The 23,189-nt window shown below is 39.7% G+C and overlaps 1 protein-coding gene across 2 annotated transcripts in view; it reads right to left on the bottom strand.

The window, feature by feature from the left end:
- The window catches only part of SLC24A2 (solute carrier family 24 member 2), a 260,455-nt gene that overhangs the window by 56,569 nt on the left and 180,697 nt on the right, over positions 1 to 23,189 (bottom strand). Inside the window, exon 5 of one of the 2 annotated variants that reach the window (XM_028524990.2) lies at positions 9,811 to 9,861. The exons of the other annotated variant lie outside the window; for it this stretch is intronic. Within the exon in view, the coding sequence (XP_028380791.1) occupies positions 9,811 to 9,861 (51 nt within the window). The remainder of the gene's footprint in view (positions 1 to 9,810; positions 9,862 to 23,189) is intronic. 2 annotated transcript variants of the gene reach the window in all.

The following is a 23,189-nucleotide window of genomic DNA, read 5'->3' as shown; positions in this document are numbered from 1 at the left end:
TTTGAGGGAAGAGAAAGAAGGAAGGGCCAGAAGCAGCTGCAGGAAACTTGGTAGAGTCCCTTCTTGGTTAATGCTGTGGTTCAATTTCCAAAGTCTAATAGTGTTTACAGTTAATGTTTGTCCTTTATTGAGACCTTTCTTAAAATAATAGGTAATTTAATGAAGGCCAGGCAAAATTGGAATTTTACAAATCAAAATACTTGCAGCAGGTATCAGATGGTAGCATACACTGCTTCAGCAAAAGGGCAAACTTACTGACCTTAGCCGAGGCTGACACTGCTTGTGAGCTAATGTTCTTTATCATTTTAGGTCATCTGCTTTGTTATTTTAGGAACTTAATTTTCTGAACAATTCTCTCTCATATACACGGATACAAATGGCCCACACACAGAAATTCTCAAAGGGGTTTGTTTGATCTCAGCACAGGAGTTCTGAGCCAGGAAGGGGCTGCCAGATAAAAGGTTTGAATGGCTGTCTTCCTCTTGTTTCCATCCCTTGCACCCTGTGGATATCTATAAGGGAAATGGAAAAAGAATCACTTTACTAAGGCAGGACTCAGATTCCAAGATTTGCCCACATTGAGCCCAATTACCACCTAATGGGTGGAAAGATCACTTCTGAGTCAGTCTGCTAAAGCCCATTTCTTGGGTATGTCTCACTGCAGAGGAGTTGTAATATTAATCTATTCATTTGGGCAGAGTTTTGATTTGTTCACAGCACCTGGAAGATAGCAGGTGCTCAATAAATATGTGTTGAATGGTTACTCTGGCTCATAAATAAAAAATGAAACTTAAAAAACAGTTTTATTATGATGGACCTATATATTACCCAATTGTTTATCGTGATGCAAAGTGAAAGGTTTTAGATTTGGCTAACATTTATTTATTGGCAGCCACTGTTACATATACATACATCATCTCTTGTCACCTGGATTTCACATGTCTGCGAATCATCAGGTATTCTTGGTTTCTAGTTTCTATTTTTTTGAGTCCTTGACTCTACACTGCAAACTGATGCCTGTCTATCTCACTTGAAATGTGGGTTTGCAACAGAAGTGTGAACACATGCTGAGAGTTCTTAACTAACCGACTGAAGGTTTAGTGGCCCGTGACTAAAATGAGATGATTCAATTCATTTCAGATTTAATCAAAAGAGAAACTTAACCATGCTTAGTTGAACATGCCAGCCTCCTGGTAAAACAGATTCCAGCTTTTTTTTTTTTTATTAAAGAAGAAGCTTCATGGGGGTGGGAAATTATATTATTAATATATAATAACAGTATTCAAGTATGACTGATGAAGGCAACTTAACATTTTCCACTTTAGGGGTGTCAGAAATAGACAAAAAAAGCATCCACAGTTCGCCTTCTGCTGCCACTTAACACCTTCTACATATGCAATGTGGCAAAATCTGCCTTTAATTGCCAGGTCCAATCTTTCTGCTTTTACTGTTGACAGTTTATATCATGAAAATAAGATGCAGTGAAGTTTGAAAAGTAGGAAAAAGAAATGTATTCTAATTAGAAGACTTCCATGGTCCTGGTTTTCAGGAAGACCGTGGATTTATCCACACAGCTGGTTAGGTCTTTTCCAACAGATGTGATGCTGGTTACAAGCTGGTATTTCTGGTTAGGATCACTAGGCTGCTGTCTTCCTAGAATCCAGCCCCAGGGAGATACTTTAAAGAATACATCTCCAAAAAAGTGATGTGGTTAATAACTACTGAGTTAAATACATGTGGTTTTTGGATAAGGCCCAGCCTTACAAAGACCATGTGTTCCTAAGAGCCCAGAAAAGAACCCTGGTTATGGGAAGTTGGACTGAATGAGTAAAACCATAGACCTGGAATGAATGAAACACAACATGGTATTGGAAATGGTGTCTGTGCCCGGCGGGCTCCACCTCAGTTCCTGGAAGGTGGCGAGGTATCTTGCAGTGCATCACTCAGACTTTCTGTGGGGACTGGTCTGGAGGAAAGAAGGGCACATGCTGTGGTGGAAATTGGATATTCTGGGAGCAGGAACAGCCTTGCCATTTAATTTAGAGAGGACAAAGACTTTGATCCTAACTGCACCCTGGCTTTAAATCAATGTTGGTAAAAATTCAGGTTTCTGAAGCAAGCAAATTAAAAGGTAGTTACATTACAAATGCTTATCTGCTCTGTAATGAAGTCAGTTTGAATCTGCTCAGGGGACTTATTTAAATTTGTTCAAGGCTCTCTCATTCCCTGATAGTGGAGGTGTACATTGGTACAATTCCTTTGGAGGGCAATTTGGCAATAACTTTCAAAATTTAAAATGTGTGTATCTGTTGATCTGGTATTTCTATTTCTAGGTATTTATGTATATACCACTTGCTCAGTAGTGTTTACTATGTGGACAAAGAAGATGCTCTGTAGCATTGTTATATTAATTAGATAAACAAAAAAGGAAATATCTTAAATGTTCAACAACAGGGGAGACTGATTGAACCCACCATGAGGAGCCACACAATGGAATGCTATGCAGCTGTTAAAGGGAATGAGGAAATTCTAAAAGTGCTGGTACAGAAATATCTCCATGATATATTAATAAGCAAAAGCCAGGGATAGAATATTGTACAGAAAAAAGATAATATGTTAAAAAACTGATAAAAGTGTTTAACTCTAAGGAATGAATGGAATTGAGGGGTAAAAGGAAAAGCCACTTTTATTGTCTTATCTTATATAGTGTTTGCTTTTTACTTACCTCTGTATGTATGCAATATTTTTATAATAAAAATGAGTGGTTAAGCTCCTTTTTTCTGGGAAGACAGACCTGACTTTATCGCTGCACACTGTCTATGGGGCCAATCCCAAGCAAGAACTTCTAACACATTGTTAGATCGCTCTCATTCCATGCTACACCCTTGTCTACTTCAGCACAGCCTCTTGGGTCATCATCCATCACCATCCAGACCTTTATTTCAATGTGGCTCTGAAAATCTCTGACCTGACTCAATCTCCTGCCCCTGACATCAATAGACCTATCTCTAGGTCCTTAACCTCTTCTCTGAATGTTCCCTTTGTCTTTTTGTTCCTGCTGAAACTTAGCTGGTTCCTGAAAGCCTCTTTACTCCTGTGGACCTTGAAAGTGACAGATTCCCGTGTCTCCAAATGTTCCACATTCTATCCTCCCATCCTCACTACATCTGGACCATTTGTCTTCTCCCTCTGAAGCACAAGCCAATAACCTCTACCATGTCCACACCGAATGACTTCCTCGCCACCCTTCCTGAGTTCCTGAAGACATTAGAACCCAGTTCAATATTTTTCTTTCCATCATTACTCCTGCCATCATCCTTGGTAATTTTACATGGGTGGGCACTGCAATGCTTGGTTCCTCACTGTCCTAACCTATTCACTTCCAGGTACCTTTTTCTCCAGCTTACCTGCTCCACCCACTCCTGCAGTCAGACCCTAGACCTCTTCAGTAGCAATAATGGCACCACTCCCAAACGCCTGCCTCGTTTGAAGCATCTCATTTTCTGTCCCTCACTTTTTATCTGTCTACTGCAATAGTTTTTCAGTCTCATTGGCCAATTCATTGATGCTGTTACATTTTCACTGCCCTCCTTTGGAAGTTCATCTCTTGGCTTTTGGGATACCAGTCTCTCCTGAATCTCTGACCAACCCAGCCTCCTTTGCTGGGAATCCCCTTTCTTCCCAGACTCTAAATTTTGGAGTACCCAGGGTCAATCCTTGGACTCCTCTGCTCTATTCATTAGCTAGGTGTTCTTATCCAGTTCTATAGTTTTAAATAACACCTATACTCTGTGACTCCCAAATTTATATCTATAGCCCTAACATCTCTCCCAAGCTCCAATTCTATATCTACTGCTTTTTTCCACATCTCTGTTTGGATATCGCAAAGGTATGGCAAACTTAACATAAGCTCTCAATGTCCCTCACATATGTGTAGCTTGCTCTGTTGTTAGTTTTCTGCATCAACATATAGTTATACAAAAGTGACCGTTTCTTTTGTGGAGACATTGCATGTTGCCTATCTAGTGTCTTTTCCCTTTTCCTTTCCTAAAGACATAATACCTAAATTATTTGGACAGTAAATCATCCAGTTTAACAAACTACATTTTCAAACTGTCTTGAAACTAGGTGTAGCCATGTAACTGAGTTTTGGGCAGTTTTACTGGGAGGATCTAAAAGGAAGTTTCCCTAAAAATAAGACAAAACAGGAATACAGATGCAATGGCTGGAGCTCTAGCAGCATCCAGCCCATGAGGTACCCTTGAAATTCAAACACAAGGATGGTAGAGAAGAAAGATGGAAGTAGCCCGCGTCTTGGATTATTGTGGAACCTCTGTATCTGCCATGTATAGCCTGCTTCTGGACCTCTTTTACTTGAGAGAGAAAAAAACTGTCTTACTTTTAATCAGAATTTTCTGCTATAGACAGTGGAATCTATCCTACCTGCTATATTGTGGGTATAACAGAGTCTCATATTCAAACAAGGATTAAAATATAATGTGAAGGCCACAGCTAAAAGTAAGGACCTATTTTATTACTAAATTTGCAGAGAAGACATCTTGGGCAATAAAAAATTCTATTAAATGGTATTCCAAAATTTAATTTCTCTTTGAAAAAAAGTACTGAAGTATTTCACAGCAATTAAGAATATCAATTAAATGGCTAGAGTAGGTGACCTGGAGGTGCTTTTATTTCTTTGAGATAATGGAATTTTTCTCAACTCAGCCACATGCCCAATGTAGGACCCCATGATTCATTCATGGGAGACAGTATTTTCTCAGCTTAGAAAAAGGACTGTTGGTTGTCATGAAATAATAATGTTAATTTCATTGAGGAAAAGATCATTATAATTTTTGCCCTTGATATTACAACTCTTTCTATCTTTTTTTCTTACACAAACAAACAAAAATTGACTTTTTAAATAGTGGAGAAATTATTTTTCTGGAAAGACTTCTGTTAAGCTGACGTCAATAGGTCTAGGATAATGCATTGAAGATGACTTTCCCTATATAGCACTTCTTTGCAAGATATTAGTCGGGGTTTCTGCCTGCCTACCCACCTGCCTACCTATATGTTTCTATGAATACTTATTTCCAAAGGGCAAATATTACCAGTTCTTTATAAAGCCACTGGTGAAAAGATCTCTTTTCCTTTTAATTAATCTTGTCCTATTGCATTAATTTGTTTCTTTTAACTAGCTTCTTATATTTTTCATTCTAGAGTAACATTAGTAAGGAAGCCAAGTTCAATTTATCGAGAATTGTCCAGAGTGACAATGGCATGACATTTGTACGTCTGCAGATGAGAAATGAACTATGGGTTACTAACTTTAAATAAAATTGGAGATTGCTTTCCCAAGAATAGGCCATATCACTCTACGAGGACATAGAGGGGTGGCTGTTCATGTAGGGGGACCTGAGGTTACCAAAAGACTACTTTTAAAGTCATTTGTTTGCATTTCAGGACACATCTTGTTGCAGAAGAAAGTAGTGTCTTTGGGAGGAATGCAGTTTGCCAATTTAACAAATGTAGTAAAATCTCTCATCCAGAGCATGCACGCAACTTACTATGAAGTGGACACAGTAGTATCAGGTGGCCTGTGGGACAGTTTTCATCCTAAGTGCAGGACTGAGGCAGTGGAGATGCCTTCTACTGGGCTCCCCTAGCACCTTGGGTCTGCCCATCCCACCAGTCATCTCCCTGCCTGTGTCCCTCACTAGAGTGGGAGTTCTTTAGGGGAAGGACAGCCTTTAATCCCCACAGGCCCTGCACCCAGTCTAGTGCCTGGGACACACCGAGGATGGTTGGACCCAGCAGTCACTAACTGTGCATTAGGGAATAATCAAATGAGTGAATATAATTCTGACTGGCTTGGGGTGGGAGAGGAGGTTGGGTGTGGCCCAGGGAGCTGCTCTAGTTTAGGTCCTAGGGCATCTAAAGACAAGGAAGAAAGGAAAAGTGCCCTAAGGACAAGAACAAATTTTGTCAAAATATTGTGATTTTATTCAGTGTCCAAGAGTGAGTATACTCTTTTACTAAAAAAAACTTTTTATGGTAAAGTGTTCAAGTAGGAGTTTATGTTTTATTCAATAGCTACTTATACATTCTATGATGTCCTCATTCTGAGTTTGTGGTTCAAGTCTTTCCCTTAATATGGTCTCCATCAAGCCTTTCTTCCCACTCTGTTGCCCATCTGTGCTGTCCTTATACTACCCTGGATAGCTGACGACAGGGGAGCCGAGAGGGCAGGGCTTGAAGAAGCCACAGTCTTGAGTTCAGGTTCTACCTACATCACAACTTACTGCCTCTGAGCCATAGAGCAGATTATGTTGCTTCTCTCAGTCTTAGCTTCTTCATCTTAGTAAAGCACTTTGAGCTTTAGTTTTCTTATCTTCAATAAAATCTTCCTTGTGGGATCATTTTAAGGATTAAATAACATAAAAATATATAAAGTCCATAGCACTGTATCTAGCCAGGGGGAGGCACACAGTAAAGGTTGGTGTTTCCCCACCCATTCATCCCTCTCTCAGCCTGGTAGATCAGAACTTACCTCTCCTCCTTCCCCAGTTTAACTCATATTTACTGATCCCTTGGGACTAGTTCAAAGACCACTTTCTCTACAAAATCTTATAGCTGTCATCTTCTTCTGAATACTTATGGTACTTATCACTTCCTTTCTGGTGGCCCCATGATTTCTCCATCTCCAAGTTCCATGAGGCCAATTGCCTACCTTTTAATCTCTTGTTTGCCTAAAGCACAGAGTAGCTCTCACACAGGAAGTGCTAAAATAATGAGCTGATATGTGCCAACGACTTTCCGTATTTGGGAAATCGTCACCTGACTTCTCTTAGGATGAAGTGGCATGTATGATCCATCTTTCCATTTTATACATTTTAGGGGGAAAAAAAAACAATCCAGGCCTCATTGCAAGTAGCTGACATCAACCAACATCCAGAGAATTCCCTGAAAATAGTTACAAATAATGTCTAGTCACATGGGCAATTATGATAAAGCTCTGCTCAAGGGCTAGTCACATTTCTAAAATTGTGAAAAGAAATGGCTTAAACAGAGCCCCCTTTAAGCATATTTCCTGAAGGCTGGCTAGTCCACTATTGCCCCAAACACCTTATCTTAATTGTACTTTCTTAAGTTGTACAATGTGGAAGTGACATAAATCACAGTTATTATTATTTTCCTTGGGAGGGGAGAGTCCTTTGGTAGTTTTAAGAAGTCCCACATGGCGCTTGCCAGGTCTGAGGTTCCTGAGCTTGTACTGAGTCTTTTAGATGGAATCCCAGACATAGGTTTAAGCCAGGCCTGGCTGCTCAAAGATGCAGCTGCCAAAGAGTGTGCTTTGATGTGTCTTGATGGAGACCTCCTATTCTAAAGTATCCTTTCTATGAGTACTGAGAAGGACTGCTATGGGTCAGAAGACTAATCTTTCTGAGGTTCCAGGTGAAAGATAACACCTTAACTGGCATTTCCAAAATAGTTCCACAGAAGGCTACATGGAAGGATGGGTTCTTTAGCCAAAGAAGTCTGGGAAATACCGTGAACTCCCAGTATATGCTGGTGTGCACAGTAGCATTTAATGCTCCAAGGCACATGGTAAAGAAGCCTATTTAGCTTAACTTAGAAGCTCTCCCACTTACTTAATTATGAAATCAATCTTGCTATTGTTTTTCTGGGTTGTTACAAAGTTCCCAGTGACATGATATGAAACTGTATTTCATAGAAGGCAATTTTAACATGCTGCCTTAGTTACCATTAGCTATCACCACAAGGAAGATGCATCTTCAGCTAGGAACAGAACACAAAGGGATATTCATGAAGGTCAAGAGAAGAGCAGGAAATGTTTAAGATGACCGGTGAGGGCCCCCGAACACAACTGCATCTTGTGCCAGGGCCAGGGCCAGCATGGTTATCACTGCAGACATGATTTTGACTCCTTTTCTGCCTAGAAAGGCCAGACAGTACCAAGTGAAATCATCAAATTGGAAGTAGCATTTTTGCATCTTCATGTGATCTGATGTAAAGAGGAGGAGAAAGGGGGCATTTGGGCAGCAATGCTTGCTCCAGTGAATATGAAAAGAGGGAAGAAAGAAACCGAGTAAGGGAGAAATGGGGCAACTGAGGCAACAGGGAGGCAGAAGCTGCCCTGGCCAAGGAAACCTCAGGGTAGAAAGCAAAGGACAGAATGGAGTAAAGAAAGTGATAGGCTATGACAGGTCAGGTAGAAGTTAAAAAACCTACCTGCCACCTGAATCATGAAACTGAGGCTGGGGCTCGGGAGATGCCGGGGGAGTGATCAAGTGATAAAGTCAGTGAATCCCAAGATCTGGCTTCTCGAGCCAATGGCCACTAAAAATCAAAGTGGTCTGAAGACGTAGAGTGAAAAGAACAGCTTGACAGGGGCCTTCCTGTAAGGTGTGGGTTGCTCTTTCTGTCCTCTCAGTGGTGGGACACTTATTCTCATAGGTATTTTCTGCCCTTGGGGCTCTGACTCCCGAGGGGGTCTGCATTTCCCCAAGCTGTTGGGGGGCCCTGTGGTACAAGAGGGCCCAGGCTGAGATCCTAATCCAAAAGCCTGCTGCTTTAGGAAATATCACAGTGGTTACTTGAAAGCACAGGGACAGCAGCAGAGGAGGACCTGGGTGTTGTGCAGAAGCCGGAGTGGAGAGTGGCTGCGAAGGGGCTTCCCCTTACCAAGGGCTGTCAGATGTTCTTGCATGCAAAGCAACTAGGAACTCTTTGGCAAGCTAAGGCAACTTAGAAATACTAGAAGCTGAAAACAAGATATGCAACACATTTGGGAGTATTTGTCACACTGAAGGATAAAAATAGCTGATTCTCCTTCTAGGTACCTTCTGATTTCTTGTCAATATCATTGTAAAACTTATGCAAAAACCCCAACTATTTTCATAACTTACACATACTATTTCTTATTCAAAAGGTGGCGGTATGTGTGGGATGAGGTGGGGGATAGGGCACTAGGACAACTCCCTTCACAGGAATGTAAGATTTCCAAATTGCTGTTCCATGGTGAACTTATTCCAGAACAGTGATTCTGACAGGAGCAAGGTTGTGTTCTGGGATAGAGCCTGGTATTCATCAGTAAATACATTTAAAAGTAAATCTTTGTCAGACTTCATTCACCCAGGGGAAATGGTAAAAATGATATACCCAAGCTCAAGAGGGTGAATCTCAACACATACAATTCTATTGGCTGGAATGGTGACCCTGGGCTCTCAGAGTTAATGCCCTTAGATGGGTCAGCTGGAACTGTGGGAGCTAAGGGCATGAGCCTACAGCCCCCTCAGCCAGAAGCAGGTCTGTAGCTGGTGTGGGGTCTAAGAGTAACTTTAGGTGGTTTAGTGCTTTGCATAAATCAGAATATCACCTGAATATAGTCCCCTCTCTGAAATTAAGGGCATATTATATGAGTGTTGGATGGATGTGTTTCTATATATTATTGTGAACATGTGGAGGAACAAATGCTTACACAGTATGTGTGTGCTTGTGTTTGCACTGCCGACACCATTTCTTTGAGTGTGTTACACAATTGAGATGGCTTGGATCGTTTGAATGGAATAACATGATCACCCATGGTATTGCACGTCTCCAATTCCAAATAAACATGATGGCAAAAACTAGACAAAAATAATAAGAATAATAAGAATACAAAGAATAATAAGTCACACAATGTCACTGAAGTCATGCAAAGAGGAAAAAAGAGACTTAGAAATGGGCGAGCAACAGATACCACAAATGAAAAAAAGCCAATACATACAATTCTAAAATCATTCTTACCTTCTTCAGTCATTGTGTCATAATATTTTAGTTTTCCATATGATCCAAGTTCTACAACATCACAGTAAAAGACACAAAGATAAGGAACGAGCTGTAATGCAAGAACTTTGTTTTTACACATTCTTAATTAATCAGATTCAGAGTTATACTGTCAAATCCCTCAATCGTAACTATATAGAGATGTGCAAACATGAGCCATGTGGCAGTCAGCTTTCACATCCCATTTTCAGAAATCACTTAAAATATATTATTCCACTGGGTAGGATGTGCACTGCATTACAGAATAGGACACAGTGATTTTAACATCTGATGAAACAAGAATACTTGGCAAAGATAACTTCATACCAGGTTTAGCCCAGCCCTGTAATTTTTATAGAGGTGACACTCCAAGAGAAAAGGCAGAATAAGGATGATGTCTGGGCTCACTGAGGCTAGTGAACACTGGATTCCTTGACATGGAACAGCAGTCCCAGAAGTTCATGTCACGGTTCATCTGCAACAGAACAACTTTCTAGTGATTAAGGAAGGCTACCAGGGAAAACTGAAAATGAAAAACCCTTTATATTCTTGTCTTGCATTTTAGACAGAAAACACTGAATACTATGGGTACAGCATTTTGGGAGGGGCTGTGAAAAGTGTAGAGTGCTCTGGGAGGAAGAGGGAAGGATATTTCCAGGGAAGACCACCTGACTCAGATAGGTGACACAGCAACCACAACTCCCCAGATCATGGCATTGCCTGATGCTTGTAGACTGACAGTGGCAGGAGGTGACCAGCAGCCTCTCCTGTGTGCAGATCACCAAAGGACTTCCTGTAATGGAAACTACTGGCAGAAATTGAGCTATCCTGATTCAGCTGCTGGGAGTGGCAGCTTGGGGTGGGGAGTGGGGTGGAGGGAGGAGGTGGGAATGCACCATTCTGCTTTTTTTCTTTTTTCACTTCAGTTCTGGAATAGAAACTTTATTATTGTTCCAGATTTTTAAAGCAACACTGTCAGAAAGTTAAAAATTTTTTTCTGGTTGTAATAATACTCTCCCCACAAACATCAGGAAATTAATTAGACTCAAGAGACACCCCTATGATTCAGCAGAAAGCTTCCAAGGCTCATTAACTTGGGCAGCCATGGAAAATCCACATATGAATCAACAAATAATTGGTGAGTTTTATGTTTGAGATGAAAGCTCTAATACACAATAATATTTTTCTATTTTATATTTCTATTATGCATTCTATATCTATTCTTTTTCCATGTGCCTAAAATTTTCCCTAAAGCTATTTTAACACACTGATCCAAACTTATGCTTTGGGGAGAAAAATCACCTCATCTTTATGTTTCTGCAAAAAGCAGCCTATTCTGGATTTTGTCAGATGCTTGACAAAGGATGCAAATGCTTCAGTAAAAAATTGAATTTTGTGTAAATAACATGGAATTTAAAATGACTTATGGGGATCACTTTCAGTGAAATATATAATTTCTCAGGTATTTTAAGAGTAATACTCTATTACATACAGGACATTGCACAAGTTTGGATTCTTAAGTGATCTAAATACCTTCATAAATATTAAATGTGTGCTCATGGTGGCTTTACACATAATATATGTGTGTGTGGGTAGCTTGTAGTAAATTGATGGATTGTATCAGCCTACTAATGTTTTTGTAACCTCTACTTCTTCCCTGAGGTGAAGCAGCAGAATAAGCAGCTAGCGTTCTCTAGTATTTGCTCAGGAAACAGAATGTGGGTGGCTCTGTGTTCACAAAGTGGGGTGTAAACCATATTCTATGCAGTGAAGATGCACCAGTGCATTTTTATGAATCTTTTTAGCTGCAAATTATCTGTATGCACACATCTGTTTTCCTGTATTAATCCCAAATTTTCAAGCATCTGCTTGTGGCAGAAGTGATTATTCTTTACCTTGTCTTTTGTAGAATCAGGTATAAATAAATATAATCATATTCTTTAATTATTTTGTTTTTATGTACTTGAAATTGGAACTGTTTGTGTCTGGTATGGCTCACACATTCTTACTGCTATGACAATGTCTAGATTGTTTCTCAGTTGCTTCCTTGGATGGTGAAGAGTGACAAGAACTGAACAGAAGATATTGAAAATAGACTAAAAATGGTAGAAGAGAGGGAATAGAGTAGTGAAAAGCTGAATAGCCAACTGGTGATGTAGCAATGCAAAGCACAGTGAGGAAAGAGGGCAACAGGACAATACCTGCCCAAGTGAAGGGAACATGTTTGTTGCTTACTAAAGAGGAAGCAGAGAAGAATGTGAAGAAAACCAGCTTGCTGGAACAGGATCTTTTTTATTGTTTACCTTTGATTTTAATATAATTTAATTGTACTACTTTTTAATAATTCTATTTAACAGTCAGCTTTCAAAATTCCTGAAAATTCAGTAGTTTGGCTCTAGGACACCACTGGTTTTTGAAGCACATTGACGTGGCTCTTGTGTGTGGAAAAGTCTATTTATTTATTTTTAATTTTTAAGTATATTTTATTATGTTATTACAGTTGTCCCAATTTTTTCCCCCTCTGCCCCAGTCTGCCTGGTGCCTCTCTCCCTTCCAGCAATCCATCCCACCTTTTAGTTCATGTCCACAAGTTGTATATATAAATTCTTTGCATTCTTCATTTTCCTATGCTATTCTTAACATCACCCTGCCTATTTTGTATTGACCAATTATGTTTTTTTAAAGATTTTATTTATTTATTTTAGAGGAGAAGGGAGGGAGAAAGAGAGAGAGAGAAGCATCAATGTGTGGTTGTCTCTTGTGTGCCCCGCACTGGGGATCTGACCTGGCCTGCAACCTAGGCATATGTCCTGACCGGGAATCGAACTGGCAACCCTTTGGTTCGCAGGCCGGCACTCAATCTACTGAGGTACACCAGCCGGGGCCAGTTATGTTTTTTTATAAATATATATTTTATTGATTATGCTATTACAGTTGTCCCATTTCCCCCTTCACTCCCCTCTACCCTGCACACCCCCTCCCACCCACATTCCCCCACCCTTTAGTTCATGTCCATATGTCATACTTATAAGTTCTTTAGCTTCTACATTTCCCATACTATTCTTACCCTCCCCCTGTCTATTTTTACCTACCTTCTATGCTACTTATTCTCTGTACCTTTTCCCCCTCTCTCCTCCTCCCACTCCCCTATTGATAACCTTCCATGTGATCTTCATTTCTGTGGTTCTGTTCCTGTTCTAGTTGTTTGCTTAGTTTGTTTTTGTTTTTGTTTTAGGTGTGGTTGTTAATTATTGTGAGTTTGCTGTCATTTTACTGTACGTGTTTTTTTATCTTCTTTATCTTAGATAAGTCCCTTTAACATTTTATAAAATAAGGGCTTGGTGATGATGAACTCCTTTAACTTGACCTTATCTGAGAAGCATTTTATCTGCCCTTCCATTATAAATGAAAGCTTTGCTGGATAGAGTAATCTTCAATGTAAGTCCTTGCCTTTCATGACTTGGAATACTTCTTTCCAGCCCCTTCTTGCCTGCCAGGTCTCTTCTGAGAGATCAGCTGACAGTCTGATGGGAACTGTTTTGTCCGTAACTGTCTCCTTTTCTCCTGCTAGTTTTAAGATTTTACTTATCTTTAATCTTGGGTAATGTAATTATGATGTGCCTACATGTGTTTCTCCTTCAGTCCAACTTCTTTGGGACTCTCTGAGCTTTCTGGACTTCCTCGAAGTCTATTTCCTTTGCCAGAATGGGGAAGTTCTCCTTTATTATTTGTTCAAATAAGGTTTCCACTTGTTTCTGTTCCTCTTCTCCTTCTGGTACCCCTATGATTCGGATGTTGGGAACATTTAAAGATGTTCTGGAGGTTCCTAAGCCTCTCCTCAGTTTTTTGAATTCTTGTTTCTTCATTCTTTTCTGATTGGATATTTCTTTCTTCCTCCTGGTCCACTCCATTGATTTGAATCCCAATTTTCTTCCCATTGCTATTGGTTCCTTGTACATTTTCCTTTATTTCACTTAGTGTAGCCTTCATTTCTTCATCTAATTTGTGACCAAATTCAACCAATTCTGTGAGCATACTGATTACCAGTGTTTTGAACTGTGCATCTTATAGGTTGGCTATCTGTTTGTCGCTTAGTTGTATTTGCTCTGGAGCTCTGATCTGTTCTTTCATTTGGACCTTTTTTTTTTGTCTTGATGTGCCTGCTATGTAGTGAGGGGCAGAGGCTTAGGTGTTCACCAAGGCAGAACAACCCAGTTGCTGGGTTGAGAGGGAACAATGGCGCTTGCTCCACTCTCTGCTGGATTTTGGTCATTTCCCTCCTTCCCCCAAGCAAAATGGGCCCTTTTGGTGCTGATTTCCATGTGGGTAGGCTTGTGTACACTCTAGAACCCTGTGGGTCTCTCCAATGAGCTCTCCTGTGAGGCTGGGAGTTTCTCCCGGCACCTCAACCACCACAGGTGTTTTCAGTTGGTGTTCTGAGGCTTTATTTCCCCGAGCTGGTACCCTGGGTTGTGTGGTCTGTCTCACTCCTCAGTTTTGCCTGGTTTATCTGTGCAAGAATGTGGGACTTCCCAGTCCACCAGCTGCCTTGTGTGCCCCTCCACAATCCATGGCCTCTCTGGGTTCATCCCCTGTCACCTTGTGCACTGGGGGTCTGCCAGCTGCTGCGTTGCGTGCTTGGGTCCACCAGCCAATGCTTTGCCACGACCACTCTCCACCTGGCCACCCAACTCTGTCCCTCCTGCCAGTCTGGATGAATGTGTCTACTTTAATTCCTTGGTTGTCGGACTTCCAAACAGTTCAATTTTCTGTCAGTACTGTTTTTTTTTTTTGTTTCTAAATTATTGTTGTCCTTATTTTGGTTGTGTGAGGAGGCACAGTGTGTCTATCTATGCCTGCATCTTGGTTGGAAGTCCCCCATTATGTTTTTTAATCCCCCCTTCTCCTCATTCCCCCTCCCCCACATTGTTCCCTCTCTGATCCCTACCCCACATATGGCACTACAACCTAGTGAAGTGGCTTGCCCCACTCTGGCAAACACCTAAGGATCTGCCACTTACAACATAACAGGTGTGCTGAGACAAAGAAATATGACCCAAATGAAAGAACAGGTCAAAACTCCAGAAAAAGAGCTAAGCAACAAGGAGATAGACAATCTATCTGATTCAGAATTCAAAATACTGGTAATCAAGATGCTCACAGAAACTATTGAGTATGGATGCAAAATAAAAGAAGAAGTGAAGGATATACACAGTGAAATAAAGCAAAAATATTCAGGGAACCAACAATGACAAGAAGGAAACCAGGACTCAAATCAATGATTTGGAACAAAAGGAAGAAATAAACATCCAACCAGAACAGAATGAAGAAACAAAAATTCAAAAAAAAATGAAGAGAGGCTTAGGAACCTCTGGGATAACTTTAAATATTCTGACATCCAAATCATAGGGGTTCCAGGAGAAGAGAAAGAGCAAGAAATTGAAAACTTATTTGAGAAAATAATGAAGGAAAACTTTCCCAGCCTGGTGAAGGAAATAGGCATGCAAGTCCAGGAAGCTCAGAGAGTCCCAAAGAAGTTGGAACCAAGGAGCAACACACCAAGGCACATCATAATTACATTACCCAAGATTAAAGATAAGGAGAGAATCTTAAAACTAGCAGTAGAAAAGGAGACAGTTGCCTATAAAGGAGTGCTCATAAGACTATCAGCTGATTTTTCCAAAGATACATTATGCATGAGAATGGGCTAGAAAGAAGTATTTGAAATCATGAAAGGAAAAGACTTAGAGCCAAGATTACTCTATCCAGCAAAGCTATCATTTAAAATGGAAGGGAAGATAAAGTGCTTCTTAGGCAAGGTAAAGTTAAAGGATTTCATCATCATCAAACTCTTATTTTATGAAATGTTAAAGGGTCTTATCTAATAAAAAGAAGATCAAAACTATGAACAGTAAAATAACCAGAAACTCACAACTATCAGCAACTGAACCTACAAAACAAAAATAAATTCAGCAAACAACTAGAATAGGAACAGAATCACAGAAATGGAGATCACATGAAGAGTTATTAGTGGGGAGGGGCAGGAGGGAGAATGGGGTAAAAGGTACAGGGAATAAGTAGCATAATGTGTAGGTAAAATATAGACAGGGACAGGTTGAGAATAGTATAGGAAATGGAGAAACCAAAGAACTTACATGTAGAACCCATGGACATGAACTAAGGGGAGGGGAATGCTGGAGGAAGATGGAGTGCAGGGCAGAGGGAAATAAAGGGGAGAGAAAATGGGATAACTGTAGTAGCATAATCAATAAAATATACTTAAAAATTAAAAAAAAGAAGTACAAATAGGTAGTTACTGAATAGCCATGAGGATGTAAAGTATAGTATAGGAAACAGAGTAGCCAAAGAACTTACACACATGACACATGGACATGAAAAATGGTGGGGGAATTGCTTGAGGGAGCAGGGGCTGCTGGGTGGATGGGAGGTGAAGGGAGAAAAATCAGGACAACTGTAATAGCATAATCAATAAGATATATTTAAAAACTCACTTGTGGCAAGATTGGGTGAATAGGGAGGGTGGGGCATGAGGTCATGTCTTTTTTGGTCAGACTGCTGAACATTTCACAAAGTGTGGGCAGGTATGTGTGTAAATCACCCATTATAGAATGGGCAAGTGCATTGAAAGACTCTTCAAAAAAATTCACTGCAGCCAAACATAGCCTCTCACAACACCACCAGCTGATACACTGATGCAGATGGGTTCCCAGAACACTCACTTAGTGGGGGAGGAATGTACTACAGGGTCCTGCCTTTAAGAATATAATTCTGTTTTTTGGGGGTCCCCTCTCATAGAAAAAAAGTCAATAGAAGCATCTATGCTGAGTTCATTTAATTAGAATAAAAATAGAGATAGAGAAATAAATGAGAATAAGTCTTTATTACTTAAGTGGATGTTGGCAAAATGATCAACTTTTTTTTTCAAGGAGCTACTTTATTTTTGGTATTGTCTTGAGCTGCTCATGAATACCTAAAAATTAAGGCTTTCTCAATGAAGACAGTAATTTCTTGGTAAAGTTGTCAAATGCCTATCAAAAAAGTTTATATAGTTACTGAATTATATCACACCCAATGGAACTATTATTTTCAAGTAGTGAGTTGGAAGTTGAGAACATGAGCTTTGAAGCCAAGGTGTAGATTTGAACCCCAAATCTGCTACTTAGTTAGCTGTGTGACTTTGAGCAAGTTGGTTTTGCCTTTCTGAGCCTCTGTGCTCTTAGCAATGAAGGGGCATAATTGTATCTCCCCTAGAAAGTTGTGGTAAAGAATAGAAAAAGGCAGAAAACTGTACTTGAACAACAGTTAAAATAAAAAAAGGGTAAATGAGATAATGACACCCACTAAGCAATCAATAATGGGCACCCTTATTATTGCAAGCACCATCAAGAACAGTGAGGAAGAACCCATGGGTCATGGAGCGGAGCATTTAGAGAACTGGGTATTTTATACAGATTTGCTAAAATGAATTTTACATCACTAACAGAGGTGTTAAGCAGATATATAGGGAACCGTTCCACATGATGTGGGGAATGTAGCCCAGCCCCTGATTTGGAAAACTGATGGGGAGCAAGGTTGGCACAGAGGACCCACGCCCATGGATAGGTTCTCCCTTGGGGAATCAGGTCTGCATTGTACCTAGGCTGCTATGAGGCTTGCTTTTGCTAAAACTCCCTCACCCCGAATTGAGGCAGAAAATGTTTACTGCATATCTTTAAAGTAACTTCCTAAAATCTATCCTAAACTTCCCAGGGATGAGTGTAACCAGTTCAACCACTTTTCCCTTTGCATTTGCAAATATCCTTCTTCTGTGATGATTAGTGGCATCCTCTCCTTTGTTTCCTGTAAAAGGTAACCACCTGAAGCAAAACTGTGCATAGTAAATGAGGACCATCCTCAATGTATGTGCCCAGGAAAGCAATTAAAGCCTGTCCAGGCAGGGGTCAGGGCCCTCTCTCACTCAGAGAGTGGCCATGCTGTCCCTTTTTCTTCACAGGACATCTGTAGTCTGTGTGAATTTGTTCATCACAGCCACAACACATGGACCCTGAGGGCTGGGGTCCGCATTATAGATAATTATTGTTCATTAACAAAAGATATTCTGTCATATTGGAAACAGTGTTTTAAAAAATTTCTTCACCAGTCCTGCTCTTCTATTCTCATATCTGTGGGGAATGTCAAAACAGGGAGCACAACCATGGGAGTGGGATGTGCAAAGTGGACTCTTCATTCATCTGACCACCAGTGTTCCAGCTTGGTGGAACCTAAGCACCTTCCCTTCTAATATTTGCACATAAGCCTGTCTCTCCAACTATGTGGTTCATACCTTGGTGGCAGAGACACTATGCCTCTCTAGATCGCTTCCAACAGAACCTATAACAGTGCTTTCCTTATATTATATGCACCTCTCATGTTTTTAAATAAAGTATATAAATGCAAAACTCTCAAATGACAGTGAGGTTTAGTATATCTTGGTTTGCTGAATTTCACTGGGCTTGCTGAAGTCAGGAATATAGACACTGATCCTGAAGCATCTTGACTGTTGACACCATAACATTACTATCAAAGTTAAGAGTACTCCTGAGTGAGGCAGACAAGACAGTTAATTCACAGCTTGGCTCTACTACTTCTAAGTTGGGTCACCCTCTCTGAGCATCAGTTCTTTCTAATGTCAAGTGGGGACGAGAACAATACACACCTGTTCTTAGGATGGTTTTCGGATGATCAGGTGAGAGCTTGTCTATTAGGCACTTTATGCTGGGGTGGCACAGACATCCTTAGTAATACCCCTCTTTATTTTCTGCCACAGGTCCAGCATGAACATCTAGCTCAGCCCAGTACAAGGTAGTTAAATCCTCTCCAAACTCTGTGGTGAGACCAATGTCAATGTCTATTCTTGACATGTGCAAGTCAACAAAACCCCTTAGACTTCTTCCCTTAAACACAAGGAGGACTCTTGGAAGAAGAACATTCAGTTTAGTCAAAGGCTGCCTTGGCTAACTTTCAGAACCATGTTTTGCTGTATTTATATTTTAGCCTTAAGGTAGCTTTTAAAAGAAATTTGTGAGTTTATTTTTTATTATTGGCTAAAAGTGTTTGTTTTAAAGTTTTGAGAATGAGTAGTATGAGAGTTGAATATTTGCAATTCCCCATCCCACTCCTGAGAAACAGGACATTTATATTTGTAGAGCTGTATAGTATTTAAATTTCTTGCAGGCTATTTGGATTAAACATTTTTCACTTGTCTCCCCATGTGAAAAATTTCCATCAAAATAAACATGAATTACAAGTTAGGTGTTTTCTAATGCAGCCCAATTTTTAACCTTTTTGTCTGGTTTCATGTCAAAAAATGCATGGACCACCAAAATTAATTGCTTTCCATTAAAAAGCTTTGTTTGGTCATTCTTTTACATCAAAGGTTCATGCCAATGTAAGTAATTTCTTTTAACTTAAGAAAATTTCTAGACATTGAGGTTAAGTGAGGCAATAACCACAAATCCTTACTTCTTACTCAAGTCAGAAGGAAAGGAATATATTAACCTTCAAATCAAAATCTCACTCAAAAAAAGCCTTGGAAGTACTGACTCATCTCAGCAGTTCTGCGTAACATTCTGTGGGGGATTGATGCTCGTGTGTCAAACTTCCTTAAGAGGCTTCTAACAGTGTACACATTTGCCGAGGGACAGCTGTACTCAACATGTGGTAACACATGTATGTCACACTCAAGGTGTTAAGAGAGATGATTTTGCCCTATGGAGTTCTTTTCACATCCAGCTCTTCCAAATCTATGCTAATGAGTACTTCTGTTTCTTCTACAAAATTAAAAATCTCTCAGGCTTTTGGAAGCAAGGCAAGAACTTTGCAAATAGAAATAAAGGGCTGAAATTGTGGGTGATCCTCTATCAGCTATTGAGTTTCAAGTAGGATTTATGAACATACAAACATGGCTGCCTCTTAGAAATTTATCACCTGATTTTCATGCCTTCTGAATATAGCCCCTTCATGAAACACTCTCTTCCTTTTCAAGCTTCCTACAAACCCAGGCACACTGGTTTGTTACTGCTGCTATTTTTATCTCTCCCATTCTCTACAATATATTTCCTTGTTTATGTCCATCTGCAGATATCATTTCAAGGCCCCAACCCCAGGAAATACTGATGCTATATCAGGGGACAAATCAGGGTTCATTAAGACCCTTAGCATCTGGCCCAGTGCCTGGAGCACAGTAGGCACTCTGATGAAGCAGCAATGGAGCACAGGTGCCAGGTATGTAGATGGGCAAAGTGGGCTGGGGACAACAATAGAGAATGGTGGTGATTATGGAAAATTGGACAGCGTTGCTTAAAAAGGGGCAGCAGTCACTCAGCTCCAGCTTTGTGAGTGAATGCAGACATCGTGTTGACAGATCTTCCAATTATTCAAAGCAAGCTAGATACTTGGATTTTTATGTGAAAAACCCTGATTTTTAAATCTTGGCAACTAATTCCAAGTTTAAAAAAAACACTCTGGGTTATATTTGGCTCATCAGTTAGTAACCTTTGGTTTACAATCAGGTGCTTAGTCTAATTTTCTTGTAAACATTTGTTGTATGAATCAATGAGTGAACAAATGAAACCACCTAGGCTGTTGGAATTGGGAGGGGTCCTTGCTAGGCAGCCTTTCTCCAGAAGATCAAGGACTCTGGCTCAGTGTAGGTACCACAATCTGCTCATCTGTGCCTTTGGGAAGGACTGAGACTCATCACCTCGGACTTCTCTGGGACCACCAAGATGGAGCCCATGTCAGGCCGATGGAGCTGCATGATCCCATGACTAATTCCTTCCTTTTTGCATGTTCTTGCCCAGCAGGCTCTGCCATCAGACAAGCCAAAAGAGTGATTTTTGTTTGTTTGTTTTAAATATTATCTTGGAGAGGAAAGGAAGTTGTCTAGTGGGTATAACTGTTCCCTACTTACCTTGTAGGGAAATATCAGGATTATGGAAAATAAAGAGGAAGATTCTGTAAAGTAGGTTAGGATCACAGAGGGAGGTGCCATGTAATTATATGGGAATTATCACCCTTGAACAATGAACAATAATGTGTTGGTCATTACTGTGGATCATCCAGATGGTTCATAATAAAATGACCAAGTGAGTACCAGATACTTTGACTTCTTCTAAACTTGTCACTTAATTTTGCAGACTTGCTCCTCTGTGGTGTTGCTTAGTAATATCAATGTTACTGAATTCTGTTCTGTGAGGAGCTGACTCAGGCCATATTTCACTGTAATTTACATGTTCTGGATGATCAAGCAAGAAAAACGGGACCTGGATGCTGCTGTTCTGTTGCTTTACTTTTGAGGTGGTTTGGGGTAGGGGAGAGTGCAGGATAGAGCAAGTAGGTTTCTGTAAAAGATTTTTAAGGAAAAATAATGAGCAACCTAAGCAAGAGAATCAACCCACAACTGTGGCTTAAAGAAGATTTCCTAGGCTTTTGTGAGTATCCTTTTAATTGTGTGATTAAAAACCTAATAACAATCTTAAGATAATTTTATCATGGATGCTTTGTCACAACAGTTTTTCTTTTTCCCAAAGGGATGGAAGAAAGCAAATGACAATATAGCATGACAGCACTACCACCTGTAGTTTGGAGCCTTGCAGACCTTCGCTTGACAACTGGGACTGCCATTTACTAGCCCTGAGACCTTGGGCAAGATACTCAGCCCCTTTGACACGCAGTTCTCACACTTATATAAAATGGGAACAATAATAGTTGTCTTGCAGGGTTGAGGTTATGGTGAGAATTACAGGTACTTAACACATAAATGGCACATAATATGCATTAAATATATGGTAGGTATTATTAAATATATGGCAGGTAGCTATTGGCTTTCCTTCAAATAAATTAGAGTGTCCCATAGACAGCATTCTTCTGATTTCACAAAATTGGAGTGAACCTGGTAGCAAGAGACCTTATCCCATGTCAGATAAGGAGATCTTGTAGCACAGCATGAGTTTGTCAGCCAAGAGATTTGAGTTCTAATCCAGGTTTACTTATTAGGTGTGTGACTTCATAGTAAGATAGCTTTTCAAAGCCTTAGTTTCCTCATCTATAAAATGGGGTTAATTCCAGTATCCCCTTACTATGTTGTTGCAAGGGGATTTCTACATTGCCTGGAACCTTGGAAGTCCTCAGTGCATGTCAGCTATCATTCTGTGCCTGGGACAAAGCCCAGTAAGAAATGAGTGCCCAGGCTAACACAAGTCACAGATAAGTGGCCACCAGGATTAGAATCTTGTCCTAGCATTCTTTTAATAACTTTATTGTAGGAGAAGCGGGTTAAAGAAGAATGACAAAGTAATGACTAGTTTTGTCATGGAAAAGGAAGCCTATGAATGCCATAGTCTTTTGTAGACTATTATCTGATATTAGGCACATGGAAACTGCTGGCATTATTTAAAGAATATAAAACTCAGGAAAAAAGATAATATAAAGATCTTTAAGCTTTTATTTTAAAAAGAAAAGCTCAAAAGGAACTCTAGCTGTTTTGGAAAGGGGTATTGTTCAGAGGTTAAGAGAGTGAGTTCTGGGGTCCAACAAATCTGAATTTGAACCTGACTCCATCAATTACTTCCCTGTGTCTTTGGGCAAATTATTTAATGACTCTAATTTTCAGTATTCTTATCTTTGCAATGGTTGTACTAGAAAAGATTGTAATATAATAATGTATAATATAATAGAATCATAGGATTGAAGTGAAAACTGAATGTTAATCCAGATGAAAAGCTTAACGTGTCTTGCACATAATAAGTAGTCAATAAATGTCAGTTTTTCCAGTTGTCATTATTATTGTCTTCATGAACATCAGTTGAGAGGTTTGGATGAATATTTAACACTTTTTCTTGTCTCTTCTTTTTCAGGTGGAGTTTCAAGGAAAAATGATATTGTCAAACATGGTAAAAGAATATGATTTGAACAGCAAAGAACATAGAATATCAGATACTATCCATGCAACATTTGGAATTTATTTCATATTTCAGAAAATCTGTTTGAATTCTTCTAATAGCAAGTTTCTAAAACATGTTCCTAATAATTATTTTTGTGTATGGGAAGGTAGGGGGTTAAAAACTAACATTTTTACTAATAATGACATCTTCTAACATCTTGGGTAAATTTTTGCATTTCTGTAAATTGAAAGATTATGCTTATAAAATCAAGCAGAAGGTACTTTCTAATTAAGTATTATCACACTTGTGGGTAGGGGAGATACAATCACATTTTTACTAAGTCTTTTTTTTTTAAGATTTTATTTATTTATTTATTTTTAGAGAGAGGGCTAGGGAGGAAGAAAGAGAGGGAGAGAA

Source organism: Phyllostomus discolor, chromosome 3, assembly GCF_004126475.2.
Source record: "Phyllostomus discolor isolate MPI-MPIP mPhyDis1 chromosome 3, mPhyDis1.pri.v3, whole genome shotgun sequence".
NCBI classification, from domain to species: domain Eukaryota; kingdom Metazoa; phylum Chordata; class Mammalia; order Chiroptera; family Phyllostomidae; genus Phyllostomus; species Phyllostomus discolor.
The sequence above is the reverse complement of the archived record's forward strand: the minus strand, read 5'-3'. Positions and strand labels throughout refer to the sequence as shown.